Source organism: Dryobates pubescens, chromosome 20 (assembly GCF_014839835.1).
Source record: "Dryobates pubescens isolate bDryPub1 chromosome 20, bDryPub1.pri, whole genome shotgun sequence".
Classification (NCBI taxonomy): Eukaryota; Metazoa; Chordata; class Aves; order Piciformes; family Picidae; genus Dryobates; species Dryobates pubescens.
Window position 1 is genome coordinate 17,323,419 of NC_071631.1, and position 17,507 is coordinate 17,340,925.

The following is a 17,507-nucleotide window of genomic DNA, read 5'->3' on the forward strand; positions in this document are numbered from 1 at the left end:
ATTCTTCCTGCTGTATAATGTGGCAGATTCATCCCAGGATCATAGAATAGAATCAACAAGGTTGGAAAAGACCTCAAAGATCATCAAGTCCAACCTGTCACCCTCATGACTAGTAGACCATGGCACCAAGTGCCATGTCCAATCCCCTCTTGAACACATATTGCAGCACCACTGCCTGGCTTTCCTGCTCAGAGCTGTGCAGGAGGCTGGGGTGCTGTGAAAAGGAACACCACTTCTCAATTCTTTTTTTACTTTTTGAATTAATGCAGCTCTCTTCACTATGCAAACAGTGAAAGTAAACCTGAATCTCTGACCTTGCAAGGTTCTAAATAAGGACAAATAAAGACAGACTTGTACACTGCCAGGCAAGTTTTTGCATAGTATATTTAGGCTATTGCCTGAGTATGACAGGAGAGCAATGGTATTAAGCTGCTTGGAGAGAATGGGTTTAGGCTTTTGCTGGTCAGTTTCCTTTTGCCCATTTGCAAGGTAGAAACACCCACCCCCCCATAACTGCAGCAGAGGAAGACATCTCTATCAGTTTTAGGTGATGGTTGTCCATTTGCCACCTCTTATCTGTGGTCTTGTTTGCAAGATGAAAATCAGGCAGAGGTGAGCTGGCTGTGGTATGAGGCTAGCTGTGCAGTTCCTGAATACAGGCAGCCTTGGGTATTGAGTTTGTTGTGGACTTGCAGAACAGCTTGCTAGCATTGGTGCTTTGCTCTTGATTCAGGGAAGTTGCATGAGGAGAAATAACCACCCAGAGAGAGAAGTTTTCTATGAACAACGCAATCAGGTTGTGCCTGGACTGATTCTTGCTTAGCTGCAGGGCTCCAAGTACTGCATCTCAGCCCCACTGTTTATGCACCACTACTGTCTGTGCCTTGGAGATGAGCAGCACCCAAAGATGGCAGCAAATAAGATGAGAGCAATGAAAACAAGACAGAAGATGCTAATCACCAGTAGCCCTCCAAGAGCCCAGTCACTTCTTGTGATCAGTCTCTTTAGGTCTTCGAGAGCCGAGGATGCCTCTTGTACTGATGACATGCTGGCTTCCACCCTGCTGGAGGTAGACAAGAACAATGTCAGATGTTGGTGCATCCTCCCTGTGCTTTGAGCCTCGGTCCTGAAACCAGCACAGGCCTGCATGCTGCCTCTGCCTGCAGGCATCCCTCCTCCAAAGGGGGAGAAATGGGAGCATGAATACAGGAAAAAAGGCAATTGAGACCAGTTCCCAGTCAGACCTAGAGATGTAAAGAGGAAAGCTTCTGGCTTCATGAGATTTTGGCAGTTGAGATTTATTTTAATCATAGTTTATCAATATATTATATAATACAGTGTCTCTTCCAGTATGTTCAGTATGAACCCTTCATCTCTGTCAACTCTCCACCCTGTACATGAAAGGGGGAGAACTTGCTTAATAACATTGGAAAAAATCCCTATAAAGAAGCTGGGCACTTAAACTCTGAGTTATTTAAACACAAACTAAACACCCCAAACAACACCCCCCAACAATAAGCAAAGGTCTTCACAGACAATTTGTTGCTCCATAAGGCTGACAACAGTCTAGCAAAAAATAGCTCCCATTAACAGAGCTTGCTGTAGTCACACTTTCTGTTACTCTGCAGTAGAAGCTCAGGGTTTCCTCCCATGAAGTGCTTTGGTTCAGCAGTAATTTAAGTTGGGATCTCCATGGGTTCTACACATTTTGTCTTTCACTGGTACTTTGCATAATGACTTGGCTATTGGCTTTCTAAAGAGCATCCAGTATCTCTTTGCAAGCATCTTGTGGTTTTACTGTAGCTTCCTTGCTTCCCAAGGGAAAAAGGTTATTTCTCCTGCTTTCTCTCAAATAGAACTGTACAGATGTGATAGAGGAAGAGATCTTGGTTATTTCTGACAATTTGTTGGCCCTTCTGTCTGTATCCTTAATACTGTAAGGAAAAGGTTAGTCATGAACAGCGTGTTTCATCCTCAGCAAGTCACATCTGACAAGGGGCACAGCACAAACTCACTCTTCAGTGTGCTGAAGTTTTTGTTTCTTTCTCAGCAGGCAAATATATTCAGTTCATGAGTTGTTTTCTGGAATGATGGCAGATCATCAAGAGGAATCCAGGACATGAAAGCTGTTCTGGAGAGCTTCCTTCACCTTTAGGAAGGAGGCACCCAGAATCTAGATCTGTAGATCCACAGGCAGCAGCCCTGTGTACAGCCTAGAAAGCTCCTGTCCCTTTGGCTAATCCCAGTTAATCTCCTGAAATAATTGAGCTGGGTGTGATTTTTATAAATACCTGAAGCTGTTGTGGATGCTGCTTCTGGTTCCTCCTGTGCACCCTCTTCAAGAGATCTTGGTGGTGAGGGACCCCCTTAGTGCTGCTGCTGACTTACAGAGCTAGTGTGCCTGTTTGTACTGCAGTAAATTATTAACAGCTGACTTTCCTGCAAAGGTGTGGTTAATCTAATCAAAGGCCTTGAGTCTACCTCAAAAAACCTAGTTCAGCTGTCACTCATTTCTGCCTCTCCATGGCTTTATCCACTGGTGTACGTGCTGAAAGTGGTGGTGGAGAGCAGAGAGCTTTGTTTCCTGGATCCTGACTGGAAGTGTATTGTGAGCTCTGTTAGGAGACTGCCATATCTAAAATGACTGTGAGCAAGACTGCCCTCCAGTGCAAACTTCACCATGACAGTTGAGGTGGATTAAACTCATCACAGAGCCTCACACTGCTGATAGCTGCAATAAAACTGACTGCTGGTTGTGTTCCTCACTGAAGAAGACCAGAGGGATGGTGCTGGAGAGAGGCAGGAGGGATAAAAGGAGGAGAGCATGGTGTGTGAGGCTGCATCTGTGTAAAAGGAAACTTGGTTGTCACAAGCCAAGCAAATCACTTTGAAAGCAGAGGGATGATGTTACAGAACAGAAGCTGTTCCATTAAGTCATCAGTAGAACTTCCACCACTTGTGCTGGAGGCTTTGCCCTGGCTGTCTCTGGAGAGGAGCTGTTTCAACACTTGTATCATCAGGACTGAAGTATCTGTATTCCCCTGCAATTCCCTCCAGGCTCTCTCAGGCTTTCACAGAAGTGGCTGTATTTGAAGCAGTCTTGCCTTAGTCTCTGCTCTTCTGAATCTCCCTCTTTGAAAGAGGGAGATCCTCCCCTTTTTGAAAGAGAAGATCCATCCTCACTAGTGCTCAGGGCACTCCAGGTCCCTTTCTGTGGGTAATGATTGAAGCCAAACCCACAAAAGCTTGTGTGAGTGCTGAGCAGGGACCCAGAGACTGGCAGGTTTCTAGTCAACAAAAACTGAAGAGCTGCAGTAAGCTGGGGATGTGCTGGACATCTTTCAATCCAACCTAATCTGTTGCATGCAAGAGGGCAGCAGACTCTGCCCAGCGGAGGCAAGCACTTGGCATACCCAAAGGAATAAGCTGGGCAGAAATAGTCCAGCTGAGTGCAATGGCACAAATTGGTACAAAGCAGAACATTAGGCATTTGCAGAAATCAGTTGAGGGACCCCTTCTCTGCATGGTGGCTGCTCCTCTGCTTCTTCCACCTGCCTTCTCTAGGGAACTGCAGCATTTTCTCTCCATTTTTAAAACACTGCTGTGTTGATCCTGTTTCTAATTCAGGAACTTGGAGTGGCAGAGATAAGCCAGGAGCCACTTCTCTTGTCCTCTTCGCTGGTATCTGTCAGTGGTTTAACTTGTAGCACTACTGGGAGTTGTGTAGCTTTTCCTGTTGAGATAAGGCCTGGCAGCTTGTTCCTGGTGACAGCAACCTGTCAGTCGTTGGTATGTTTCCAGCCTGCTGAGCTTCCTCCTGACTGTTAGCACAGCCTGGTTCCATGCTGCTGAGCCGTTTCTGAATGGGACTCTGTTAAGTCCTGTAGCTGGCACCGTCTGGCACGGGCCAGCAGAGAAAGGGAGCTCAGTCCTTTCACAGCTCTCATGGTTTAGATACAGAAACATCTGTTAAGTCTGTCTGCTGCAAGGGAGACTTTCTGTGGCACCTTGATTGCCACATGTCTGTAAGAGGAAGAAGCATATCTGAGGGAGAGGTCAGTGGGATGCATCTCTGAATGTGGATCCGAGTGAACTGATGCCACACTGGAGCTTAACCTTCCCCAGCACATCGTATGGGAGTGAAAGCTCTGGGGCAGCTTAGTCAAGGCCAGAGTCTTGTTAGTCTCAGTGTAACTGTGCAAGACCAGCTCACACTGGAGCAGTCTTCTGTTGGCAGTTGTCAGGTTAGGGCTTAGATATTTCCTTTCCAAGGGCCATCCTCATCTTCTGCTGGAAAGCTTTCTTTTGTTGATTTAAAAGGGACATTGGTAGTCTGAGGGTTATTATTTTTTATCTGATTTTTTTAGGCTATTCTCTGTGCAGCTGCCTGTGGATACATTCCAGTACATCTGTCTTCTTTGCAAAAAAAAAAATCAAGTGCCTTAAATGCACAGTAAACTACTGCTGTAATGTGCTTTTTACTAATCTGGGGACAGGCATCAGAGAAAAGAGGTTTCTTCACAAAGCTTTCCATTTTTTGTGTCCCTTCTGATGTGTGCAGAATATTTCCAAGCCCAGTGTTACAAAGGTGCTGATTCTTATCTCTCCAGCTAGATGGTGGCTCTGGTAGGTACATGTGTTAAGCCCTTTGACTCCTCTACACCTCTCAGTTGGGATGCAAGGGTAGATGATGACTTCTCTACATGCATGTAACTTTTAATCTTTTCTCATAAACGTGGCTGGTTTCACACATGTGGCCCCCAGCCCAGTGGCTGACAGTTAGGTGCAGCATGATGCTCCTCTGCTTGGCTGTCCCTGTTGTGAAAGTCACAGCCTGGGCCATAGCCTTGTACTCACATAAATCCCTTCCTGAAGTTCACTGAGGTGTAAACCAAACATAGACAGTGGCTGCAGCATGGAAAAAGGGATTTATTTGCACTTGGTAACTTCAGCCATACAGCCCTTTCTTGGCTCTGCTTTGTCACAGTGCCTGCATCGCTCCTCTGAAGTGCCTTTGTGCATGCTCATGAACATACCTTAGGCATAATGCTTGTGCCCACTAAAATGAACTGCATACAGTGCAGGGAGTCAGGCACAAGTCCCTCAGGTCAGGACAGGGATTTGTTCATCTCTGTAGCTCCTGTACTCTGTAAGGACCATTCACCTGCAATAAGCAGAAGAGCAGAACCATGTGGGGAGCACTTTTAGCAGCAGAATGATTCAATTAAGCTGTAACTTGGTGAGTTTCTCCCTTTTGCCTTCATCTTTCTGCTTACAAAGGGTATTGCACGTGATCTGATTTGTTTTCTCTTTGGCAATTTCACATCATTGTGATGTTGATGAAATAAAGCAGGGAGTGTTTGCTGCCAGCTGTACTCAGAGCCTCAGCTGGTGTGCCTGGGTCAGAAGGTCCATGACTTGTTTTCAGCAGACATCTCACCTAAGCATGTCCGTGACAGGTGGCTTTAGAAAGAGCAGGTTTGGGCTCAGTCCAAAATGCGCTGCCCACATGGACCTCCCAGTCATGTTGGTGGGCCTTGTTAGCACCCAGCACCATCCTTCTGGATTAGCCATTTGTGAAGAGAGCACTTGGCAGTGTGCATGTTCTCTGCTTTGGTCTGTGGCTCCATGCTCACAAAAGGAATCCTCAGCTGGCCCAGTGGCAGGGCTGTCATTGGGCAAGCATAGAATGTCTGTTTGCTCAGCAGCATGTGTCCATGGCCCCCTACCCCACCCCAGAAGAGGGAGACAGTGATGGTACAGTAGCATTACCTCTCTGGGCACCCCACAGAGCCCAGCAGCGGCTGTCACAGAAAGGAGGGATTCCATGCTGTGATTTCTGGTCCTCTGAGTCATACTAATTAACACTGTTATTGCCATTTCCAGTGAGCTAGTGTAGAAGGTCATTCTGACAGGACTGAGTCATGGTGTCCACACATGTCCTTGATATGTCCCTGGTAGTAGGTTGTGTCACTTCTTCATGGATGGGCAGCTGGGCGGACTTGGATCTTCCTACGCCTGTGGTCAGCACGTCCATTGCAGCCACAGCAGCTGTAGCAGCAGCAGCTGCAGGCAATGACCATGAGCAGCAGAACAGTAACTGGAAAGAGAAGTGAAGGATAGTCATAGAATCATAGAACCATTAAGGTTGGAGAAGACCTCTAAGGTCAAGTCCAAACTTCCACCCAACACCAGAACCACCTCCACGACTATCTGCCATGCTTCCCAGCATAGGAACAGTCATAGCAGGGCAACTCCTATGTCTTCTGCAAGTTGTTTGGTGAGCAGGAGAGTGAGCAAAGCCCGGTTTCTTGATGACCTTTTCTTGTTTTGATCCCCATCATCCTCCTTCTAAGTTCCTGCCCCCTTGTATTAATTATCCATTTAACCTGGACAATCATTACTGAACACTTCATGATCTTAAGAGCTATGTACCAAACCACATGGGGTTATATCTTCACCTGCATAATGGGCTATTATTTCAGAGATGACATGCAGTAACTAAGAGCTGTGTGCCTGGCAAGGATGGAGATCCAGCTCTCTCCATAGCTGTGTCAGAAGCAACTCAAGAGGATCTGGTTAGTCAGACTGGCAGCTGCCGGTCTGAGGAGTGTGTGCAGTGTACCCTTTAATGAGGACACATGCTCAGGACTGGGCTGGCTTTAGTCTTTCTTATGGATCTAGCTTGAAAAAATAGACACTTCAACTGCAGGGGTTTGCTTCCCAAAACAGTGAGCTGACTGACTGTTCTACACTAGGCATGATGGTTGGTGTGGGGAGGGAGGTGTAGTTTGTCTGGAATAGAAGAGGCTGACATGTTTGATCCTGCAGAACATGCACGAGTGTGTGAACGTGCATGTGTGTGTGTGTGTGTGCATGTGGGCCTTGGAAGTCTGGAGCTGGGCTGCCAGGTTAAGGGACCAGGAACCAGCTGTAGGTAAGAAAAACACAAAGCAGCAGGTGTGCCCTTCTGAATTCCAGCCCAGGGAGGAGTGTCCAGGCTGGATACACACCCTTCCTTTTGGCTGGGAGCAAAGTGTGCCTCTCTGAGGGGGAGGGCCTGCCTTCCTTCCTGCTCCTTTTCCCATAGTCTAAACAAACTTCACCCCCTTGGTCCAGCAGCTGTTTGTTATTCCTTCCATGCCATCCCACAGAGCAGCAAAAGGGATCTTGCCATTAACCAGAGGAGCGTAAATAGGCTCATCCGAAGCATCCTGGCTTGCACTGAAGTAAACACAGGGATGAAACTCAGTCTTAGCCTTCAGGTGTCTTCTGTGGCTAGGAGATGCCCTGATACCACTTACTGTAAACTGTCTTCTATACATGAAAACATTGCAGCAGCTCTGGCTTGGTTAAAACACTGTTGTTAAAAGTAATGCTTAAATATGAGAGCTTTGGAGAAAGCTGTGCTGTTACCTGTTGTGCTGTGCAGGTGAGCAGAGACACACACACTGAGCATTAAAAGCTAGACCAAGGAATCAAACTGGGCCTCTGAGCACAGCCTGGAGCTGCCTACAACAGCAACAAAGATTGTGGAGCAAGCTGCCCCCGTAGAAGAGAAGAGAAGAGATGTTCTGACAGCCCCTCTGCCTCCACCAAGCACTCACCAATAAACAGAAGAACCACACAAAAGGACACAATCTCCACCGGGTCAGCCTTCGGCAGTCTCTGGAGCTTAAGGAGAAGCTTTTCACCAATGGTTTGCAATTCCTTCAGAAAGCCTTCAGAAGACATTCTGGCTCAACCTTTCCAGGCTTTAAGCTGTAGAAGAACCAAACAGAGAATGAGTCTTTTCACTGACTAATGCTAGGAAGCTGCCAACCTTCTTATAGAGGTGGTGATCACAAGAAAACAAGTTTGTCTGGTCTCAGTCCTTGCTCCCAGTAGCTAAGGTGGAGGACTATTAATTGTCTGCATGTTTTGGCACTGTTTTAATTTCAAAATCTGGCTTTGTGGGTGCTTTTGGCAGCTGCACTGTTTAGCAAAGGCAAAAGAGTGTTTCTTCTAAAGGGACATTTATTTCAGCAGGCACAGAGTTAAAACTGGACAGTGCCTGCCCTCTTGGCTTTCACCCAGTGAAAGGATCTTTTATTCAGTTGTGGTAACTTGTCTTCCAAAATGAAATTCAGTTCTAATTGGACTTGAATTCCAGGTGCTGAACTCCAGGGATAACACAGTTTTCAGTTACTTGTTACTGACTCCCTTGAAGACTTCTTCCTCTTTCATCTACAAACAGCCCCTTCCAAAACAAAGTCACTTACTGCAACACCTCACTACCCACAGCAGCATTTTTATCAACCAGTTTTACTATGTGGTGACAGAGAAAACTAAAATCTGTGTTCACTGGGGACACCTGGATCCTCTTCAGGCTCTCACAGATGAATGCAAGTGGTGCATGGTAAGGTAAATGGTGCTTTTTTCTTTTAAGTCATTGTTCTAATGAAGCAGTGTATGAATTGAACAGTGGATGTCTACCCATCACTGCTAGTGATGAGCAAAGCAAAAGCCCCTGGATCTGTTGGGGAGATATCACAAATTCACAGATTGGAAAGGATGCTCAAAGGTCATCTTGCCCAACCCCCCTGCAGTCAGCAGGACAACTCCAACTAAATCAGGCTGCTCAGGGCCCCATCAAGTCTGATCTTGAGTGTTTTCAGGGATGGGGCCTCAGTCACATCTCTGGGCAACCTGTTCTAGTATTTCACCACTCTCACTGTGCAGAACTTCCTTCTTTTGTCCGACCTAAATATATCCTGCTCCAGTTTCAAATCATTGCCTCTTGTCCTATCACCACAGGCCCTTCTAAACAGTTCCTCCACAGCCTTCCTGTAGGTCCCCTTCAGATATGGAAATGTAGCTATAAGGTCTTCCTGGAGCCAGTCCCAAATCTTTCAGCCTGTCTTCATAGGAAAGGTGCTCCAGCCCTCTGATCATTTTTGTGGACCTCCTCTGGATCAGCTCCAGCAGGTCTCTTGCGTTGGGGACCCCAGAGCTGCAGTCCAGGTGAGGTCTCAGCAGAGCAGAGTGGCAGAATCCCCTTTCTTGATCTGCACGTCATGCTCCTTTGATGCAGCCCAGGATGCCATTGGCTTTTTGGGCTGCAAGTGCCCATTGCTGCCTCATGTCCAGCTTCTCATCCACTGTCACCCCTAAGTCCTTTTCTGCAGGGCTGTTCTCAATTTCATCATCCTCCAGCCTGTATGGATATCAAGAGATCTCCGTTGTGGAGCTAACTCCTTCTGCCCTGCTTACACCTTCTTTATTCTCAGAAAGAATGATCACCATGAAGTGTTGTTACTGAAAACATCATTAGTCCAGTCAAAGTTGGGCACCTCAGTTTTCCCACCAATATTTGCTGTTCTTTTGCCCTATCAGCAGGATTTTGGAAGATACTGGGCAAAAAAAAAACCTAATCAAACCCAAACAAGCAAAAACAACCAACACCCAAGCTTGCATGAGAGCTGGGGAAGTTCAAGTTCTGCTGGAATAGGATATTGTTGGGTTTCACCTAAACCTTTATGGACAGGTCAGTGTTTGGGTGAATTGTAACTCGTAGGTCATTATTCTATCAGGATGTACTAGCTTGTGTGTGTGTTGTCAAAGTCAACACTGGGTTTTATGGGCCTTGGAACAGTGTAATTTAATATCCTAGTCTTGGTGATAACACAGAGCCAAGTGGCCAGGACAATGCAGGGGAAGCCAGCTAGTTCATTACTGCACATCTGGCTTGGTTACTCAAACAAATGGATGCTTGAAGTTCAGTTTTTCTAAACACACTGAGGACAGGGAGGCCTTGGCCGGTTTGGTGCATGCTGGGCTTGAAGGCAACAGAGGCCAAGTCAAATTACATTCTGTATGTTTATGCAGTTCAAAAAAAAGGAGTTTCTTTGTTCTTAAAAGTCCAAGATAAGGCCTGAAAAATCGCAAGCAGCTGCTTTCCTAGGGCTCTGGGTGGCTGGAAAAATCTGCATCCCCAGAAAGACCTCTGTGCAACTTCAACTTAGCAGGGAGGCAGAGCTGTGGCCTTTGAGCTGAGAAGGTCACTTTTGAGACTAGGATTAAATAGTTCTTTCCAGATGATTGCTGTACCAGAAACTGCTGCTTTCTCCTTTGCAGAGTGCTGCAGGATTCTGTGTCAGCAGCAGGTCTCCAGTCTTGTTTCCATTCCAAGAGATGGCAGTGCAGGCAGAGGGGAAGTGATTTGTTTTCTGCTCTTGGCTCCAGAAGAAAAAAAACCTCTTTTTTTTCTCCCTAAAATAAGTATTTTTGGCTCTAACATTCTGAAAATGTTTCTTCCTTTTGGGGGTGTTTCTGCTTGCCCAGAAGCTCTCCTAGCAAGGGTTCTGCTCTAACCTTTCATACCATGCTTTGGGCTGCACCAGGAGCAGCAGGCAGAGGAGCCAGCCTCTGAAGTGAGGGTGTGCAGCGTGAAACGACTGAGTAGAACGGTGAAACTCCACATGGAGTAGCAAAGTGCCCAGCCTGAAATGATAAGAGCTTGTCTTCTCAGTACTAGACATTCCTCTGCCCCCCAGTACCTAATCTGCAGCTATGTGAAGGAGTTCTTATTCTCAAGCTTGCAAGGAATGTTGCTTGTTTACCTTGGTTTGAACTTCTCCAGGGACAAGGGTTGATGTCGGCGGTGCGGTCTCTAACCTAGTCGTGAGGAAGCAAACGTTTCTCTGCTTGACTGCACTTCTGTCTGCACTCTGGTTCCACAGGCTCTCACTGCTTTTGGATTTCTGCTTGTGGAGCAGAAGGGTAAAGAATAAATCACTTCTTTTTTAAAAAAAGCCAAAGCTCACCAAGAAAGTGATTTCTAATCATGGAGCAATCTTCTGTGCTGCTCGTGACGTGAAGTCTTTGGTCAGGACTCGTTCTGATTGTGATCTTTTTCTGATTGATTTCAGCAGAACCAAGATCTTATCTTAGAGATTGGCATAAGGGTCAGGCTGGTGCTGGGTGACTTGAGCAAACTGGCTTCTGTGTCTGCACATGTACAGCAGTGATGAGATGACTGACACATTTCAGAGCACAGCTGTTAAGAATGAGTTCCTCATTTTGAATTGTACTGTGTTCAGGTAAGCTCCCAGTCACCAACAGCAAGTAAAGGCCAGGTGATGCAGGATATCTGAAGCAGCAACTGTAATGATTATTCTTAGAGCAGGCAAGTCTGGAGAGATTTGAAATTTAAGGTTGGTAGGTCTTAACTGATGATTTACTTTCTCAAACTGGACTCCTCTTTCAGAGCCTAGAACAGCCACCCAAGTTGGTACCTCACAGATTCTGATGGGTTTGGAGCAAGCATAACCGTCTGTCAGTGCTTTTCTCAGTTGGGAGTTTTTCCTTGCTCATTGTTGTTCCTCAAAACCACGTCCACTGAGGATGAGAACCCTCCAGAGCAGAGGAGATAATGGCTGTTGTGGCAGCAAAGCTGATGGAACCCATGGAAGCAATGCTGAATGACCACAGTGCAATGTAGTCTTTGTAACGTGTCAGACTAATGGCGTGAACTTTTGCTCCATAGCTTTGGGTAGAGATCATGTGAAGTGAAAATAAGAGCGAGGAGAGGTAAGAGCAGAAACTGACAGAGAAGAAAGAAAGAAAGTGAGCACAATGGTCATGGCTTGTGATAGGCAGTGTGGAAGTTCCTGCTGGGCTGGGGTGGCAGCCTGAAATTCGTGGTTTCAGCTGTTTCCTCTTCTGGGTGTTCTTGAAAAAATAGCTCCTCTAACTGGTGTTACCAGTGGGACAAGATCATCAATTCTTGCACCCTCCTCTGTGTTACAAGGCCTGGCAGGGGAAGGAATAAAACAAAGCTCATTTGGGTTTATTTGGTTTTAAGGATCTGCCACGTGTGCTATGAGTTGTCTGCCTTGGCTGGAAAGAGGGAGCACAGAGGCATGCCTGACGTCTGAGGTGTTGCTGCTCAACTCCTAGGATTAGATGACCCTCTAAAACCAAAGTATGTCCTACATTTAGGGCTTCTGTAGCATTAGATTCCCAGAAAGTGCTTGTGCTTGTTTTTAATACAGCTTCATCTTGCTGTGCCCACTGAATAAAGCTGTGAAAATTGCTGTAATAGCACTGAGATGATCCTTCTGAACTGTTTTAATGGGTTTATGCCATACTCAAGCACTCAGAAGTTGGCTGCTCAGCCCTTCTGAGAATAAAGCCATTAAAAAGCCTCAATCTAGACATTCAAGAGAAAAGCCTTGGTCAGGCTTTCTTTGTACAGAGAACTGGCTGTGTGTGGTAGCTTCCAGGCTTCAAGCAAGAAAAAGAGCTTTGGCATGACCCACATCCCAAGGAGGGGTCCCACATGCCTCTGCCTTAAGCTACTCCAGTTGTTGCATTTTGAAATGGATGGAAATTGGTCAGGGTTTTTTTGGTCTGACTTTGGTTTGACGAGCTGGAGCTTATCTGTGTGTCTACACAGGTGCATCAGAAGTCAAGCTGTAGGGAGTGGGTGATCTTAAACTGACTGCTGAGGAATGAGACACTTGTTTATCCATAGCCCTGGTGGCATTTGAGCAGCTTATTTCAGTGCAAATGACATGAATTTGGGTTTGTGGTTTAGCCCCAGGACTGGAAATTAAGTAAGTGCAGGCAGTCTTCCTGGCCTGCCAGTGATGTTACTGGTGGTATGACTTTGGATAAGTCATCCATCCCTCTGCTGGGTGACTTCATCTCTGCAAAGCAGCAAAACATGGAACCACCCTCAGAGGTTGGTTTGCTAATTGTTGTGTGTCCAGGTCTCTAACGTGCTCTGAACTCTTTACACAGAATAAGTCCCTGGCTTTGTTACAGTTACAAACTGCAATGGCTTTTGCTTGCCAAGTGCTTGTTACACTTCACTCACTGAGCCTGTTGAGGATGAAAGTAGGTGAAAGCATGGCTTCCACTCATGGTTGCTCCTTAGTCATGCTCTACAGGGTTTATTTCTCTTGATGTGACCTCCTGATCTGCTGCTTCTCCTCTGTGAATTTTTGGCTGTGTGGGTTTGTTGCTACAGTAATCTAAAAGAAGAGATGAGAGGGGGAAGCTGTTGGTTGTGACCTGAAGCTGCCAGTGCCTCTAGTCCTTAATGTGGCAAGTGCCCATTGCCCACACCAGCACTGCTCCAGAGACCTTACAGGGTAGGACACCAGTCTTCATTGTAGCATTGTCTTTTTTTCCCAAGACTCTGGCTGTGGAGAAGCAAATCCTTTGTGGTGTTGTTACCTCCGGCAAGTCAAGTGAGGTGGCTGAAAATTGGGCTAGCAGAGGGATAGGAAGCCTGAACAGACTGGAGGCGCTTATTTGGTAGGAAATCATAGAAGGCTACTCCTAGCCTCATGGAAGGAGAGTGGTGAGCAGCTGAAGGGGAGTGGAAGCTTTTTGTTCTCATCTAAAGCTTCAAAATAAACTCTGACTGTGTTTGGCCACTTTCTTGAGAACATGAAGGCTTGGCTGGTTCCTAAGCCTACCAGCTTTGTTCTTGGATCCTGAAACCTGCTTCTGACCTCATATGCATGAGGCCTGCAGTGCTTCCTGTCCTAAAACAACACTTGGCTGCTAGGTGTTGTTAGAGTTTAGATGCATTTTGGCAGCACATGTAATAATTCTGGTGATTGTTTATTGTTCTGAGTTTGCAGTGTACTTCTGAGATTTAGAAAGGGCTATAGAAATGGACTTGTATTATCAGTGCCTGGTTTTCCCTCACCATTGTTAATGCAATGTTCACTGCCATGACTGTAGCTGACCCAGCCACGTGACACTTAAGGGCTTGTCTGTTGTGTTGGGTTTGCTTTTTTTTTTCCCCCCTAAAACAGGAGCAAACAGAGCCAGACAGACCTATAATTCATTCCCAAACAGATGAAAATAGTTTGCAGTATCAAGAGAATTCAGCCTTTTAACGGCACACGCCCAAACTGGTAAATTGCAGCTCAATGTCATGGAAGAAAAGTTTTGACTTTGTCAACTGCTCTGGAAGAGAAGGCCACACATTTCTTTTAGATTATAAAGCTGCCCTGGCTGGGTAACTGTTTGGCTGGGATACCCTGTCATCTCCACCACCCACTATTTGGAGACTGGTCTTGAGGCAGCCCTGTAAATGTTCCATCCCTCGCCTACAACCTAATATTAGATTAATATAAAAAGGCACTGAATTCCCTGCAACAGCAGCTGCAGTAGCTGAGGTACCCACTGGGGCACTGAGCTGAGAGTCTCTACACCTCTGCAGAACACCACTGCTTTTCCTCCACTCCATCCCACAAACAAGGCCACAAACCCCTTGGAGGGCATTCCTTACTACTGCTCCCACTCTGAAGTGGGGGAACCAAAACACAAGAGCCATCCAGTGGAAGGGAAAGGTCAGTTTTAAAAATAAACCTCTAGCTCTTCTACAAGAGAACTTTTTTTAGGGTGGCTGGTGCTTGAATCTAGCATGAAAGTCTATTCTAATATTAGCAAAATCACCATTTCCCAGGAAGCTGACAGGGGTAGCTGTGTGCCTGTGCAAGCCTGGTGGATAGTTACTTCACAAACATACTGGGATCCTTTGGTGGTTTGGTGTTTGAGGTAAGGTAAGGCAGCTGCAGCCCCCTGACAGTGCTGGAAACACTTCCATCTTCTTTCAGCCACCTCTGTGCCCCGTCCTTGACTGGTCTCAGAAATTACAAGCATTTTAGAGTTATGCTGATCTAATCTTAGTAAAGATGCCACTTGGGTGTAGGGACTCCAAACTGAAGGTTACGACAGCTGCTTCCTCAGAAGAAGCTGTTGTGAAGCACATCAGCTGTGGTGGCACAGGAGTAGGGGTGAGAGCTTGCACGGAGGTGAGGAGGGTGGGTGTTGCTGTCCTCACCCAGCTCTCTTACAGTCTCTTCAGTCCCTGCCAGTGGCCCACTGCAGGCTGTGGGGGACAGGGGCTGTGCTGCAGAGGGGATCTGCTCTGTCAAACGTGGCTGGTTTTGAACCTTCGCTCCCGCGAGTGCTTTTGCTTCGCAGTCAGGCTGAGAGCGCTGTGCACTGTGACAGCTGTAACACGAGTGCTTTTACCCACACATGTTTCATATTGCTTACCCCCACACACAGCCTGTGTGCAACGCTGCTGTGGCTGGACAAACCCCCAGTCAAACCCAGGAAGATTTTCTTTTGGTGAGGACAACTTGGCGAGTTTCTCTGCCCCACTCCCTCCTCTGCCCTTCTCCCTTCACTCCTCCCTCCTTTTCCTTTTTTTCTTTGTTTTGTTTCTTCCAGTTTGTTTGGGTTTGTTTTGGGTTTGGGTTGTTTGTTTTTTTTTTGCCTTTCCCCCTAAACTTTGTTTTTTCCCTGTAATTATTTGAGAAACCATCTTAACTGCAACAAACAACCTACAGAGACCCTTCATTATCAGGGTGGAAACTTCCCTCCGTCCCCTTTGAAGCCAGGGCTGTGTGTGTGGAGGCATGTGTGCCTCAACTACTGCATCTTCTCACCCCAGCAGTCCCAAGTTGGTGTTTGTACAACACGTAGGTCACAAAGACCTGCCCTCCCTTCCACTTTAACGAGAATGAAGTGGAAATACCTGATCCTTAGCATTCCTCCCTGCAGGCATGTGTAGGATAGGGAAGACATTTTTTTTTCCTGTGAGAATTGGCTCTCTGCCCCTCTCCCTACCTGTTTGTAAACAGCTTGCTGCCCATGTGCCTCCTGGAAGAGGCAAGTGCCATTAGCCAGCTCAGTGATAGGAGGTGCAAGGGCTTCCAAACAGAGTAATTGGCTTCAGATGGTAGAAAACAGAGGCTTATATGGTCAGTCATCTTGCCCCCCACCTTCCTGCACCCAGCAGCAAAGCAGAGGTGGGAGCACAGGTTGTGGGACACCTCTCTATGCAAAACAAGGCTTGGGCTTGATCTTAAAGGTTTTTTTCTAACCTAGTGATCCTATGACTCTATAATTTCATGTATGTGGGGAATCCTTTTCCTTCCCTTCAGACCTGACTTTCTTGTTCCTGTAGACCTCAGCCCGTGGGTATGTTCTCTCAGAGCAGTGGCTTCTCTGTTCTGAGCAAGCCAGCATCTGTGCCTGCTACACGAGCTGGTTTTGCCTTTGTTTTTAATGCTCTTGTAAGAAGCTGTGTAAAACCTTTCTGTTTCTTCCTGTTGGACACAGATGCTTAACTTGCACAGTCTGCTAGTTCCCCCACCAGGGTTTCTTTCCTAAGCTTGCTTTTTACTTCAGGATTTGGGAGATCAAACTTAACTCCAGCAGTGAGGAGCTCTGGAGAAGGCTGTGGCTGGCACTTGGTTTCACCGGCACTTGCCTGTGCTGGCAGCTCCTCTCTGATGGCACCGCTCTGCTCAGCCTCTCTGCCACACCAAGCAGCAATACACTAAGTCATCACCGTGGAGAATTCCCTGTGCTAGACCTGCTTATCAGCTAAGGTCACATTCCATCACAGCAAGAGTAAAATGAGCAGCCAGCCTCTCTAATCAGCAAAGTTGCTTGCTCCAGCTCGGTGGAAGCACGGCGAGACTCGGGCTGGCCCCTTTGTTAGCAGCGCGGCTGCGGCGCAGGTCTCTGCAATCCTATTAAAAGCTTTTCCTCTAGTCCCCTTTGCTCCTGAGTGCCCCTCACAAACAAATCCAGGCTAGCGAGCTCTGCTCCAGGGCTGGTTCTGCAGCTCACCCTACCGAGAGCTCCGAAGGCTCCAGCTACTTTGCTAACTCGCCGCGCTTGAGCGGACACCGGCAATAGCTCAGCCTTACCCCAGCCGCGCCGCCAACTCTTCTTCTCCTCCTGTTCTTCGTTTTGTCTTCTTCAAGTTTTCACGTCATCTCTCCCCTCATCCTGGCTTGCGTCTGGCTCCTCGCTCGGCTCCTCTCGGCTCTGCTGCTGACAGCCAGCTGTTGTCTCTGCCTTTTTTTGTTATTGGTTGTCCTGGAGATGCGAAGTTTCGTGTTACATGTGTGCCAGAGCGGAGGGCGGGTGGCCAGGAGCCACCGCAACCCAGCCAGCCGCTGCTGCGAGCTCCCCGAGTGCCCCGACCTAGCACTTGTTGCTTGCTTCCTCTGTCCATCTCGCAGCTGAGTTTTTATTTATTTCCTTTTTAATCGCAGCTTTTCTTTCTTTTTTTTTTTTTTCCTTTTCTTTTTTTCTCTGGAGTGAGACTCCAATTGATTCTTTTCTTGCCATAGTTTGGGGGAGTGTTCAAACAATTCACTTTCCTTTATGGTCCCCAGTTTCCTTCCGACTCCTGGGGGAAGGAGCTTGGCTCTTGTGTTCTTCCAAGGGATGGAGCAAGAAAGCACAAGGATGGAACAACACCAGGGGGAGGGAGGGTGGGGTGCAGGGTAGTGAATCTGCTCCATGCCCTTGGCCAGGTCAGATATTCCTTTGACACTGTGGGTTTTGTATTCTGGGGACAGCTGACACCCACTGTCTTTTCCCAGAGGGTTGTTAAAGTTCTGATGGTATTACACAGGGTACAGTCCTTCAGACAGCTGCAGTGTGGCAATTTCTCATCAGCTTCCTAATTTGCT

At 47.0% G+C, this 17,507-nt stretch overlaps 2 protein-coding genes across 5 annotated transcripts in view; one reads left to right on the forward strand and one right to left on the reverse strand.

Moving 5' to 3' along the window:
* The window catches only part of RECQL5 (RecQ like helicase 5), a 37,964-nt gene that overhangs the window by 8,392 nt on the left and 12,065 nt on the right, over window positions 1-17,507 (forward strand). The window lies entirely within an intron of this gene.
* SMIM5 (small integral membrane protein 5) lies at window positions 793-17,028 on the reverse strand. Of its 2 annotated transcripts, XR_008462772.1 has the most exons (4): window positions 16,734-17,028; window positions 7,608-7,761; window positions 5,773-6,100; window positions 793-1,063 (listed from the first exon to the last, which is right to left on the reverse strand). XR_008462772.1 is itself a non-coding variant. In XM_009897942.2 (3 exons), the coding sequence occupies exons 2-3, from the start codon at window positions 7,732-7,734 to the stop codon at window positions 5,979-5,981; spliced, it is 249 nt and encodes an 82-aa protein (XP_009896244.1). In that variant the 5' UTR covers window positions 7,735-7,761; window positions 16,734-17,028; the 3' UTR covers window positions 5,598-5,978. The 2 variants fall into 2 exon arrangements, 1 of the variants encoding a protein (XP_009896244.1); XM_009897942.2 differs by lacking the exon at window positions 793-1,063 and having other exon boundaries at window positions 5,598-6,100.

What these genes read in the sequence shown, in the direction of transcription:
- SMIM5 (XM_009897942.2), bottom strand. Translation starts at nt 7,734, where the DNA reads ATGTCTTCTGAAGGCTTTCTGAAGGAATTGCAAACCATTGGTGAAAAG. An exon ending in TGTGGTTCTTCTGTTTATTG is followed by an intron (nt 6,101 to 7,607) that starts GTGAGTGCTTGG and finishes TTCTCTTTCCAG; the next exon opens with TTACTGTTCTGCTGCTCATG.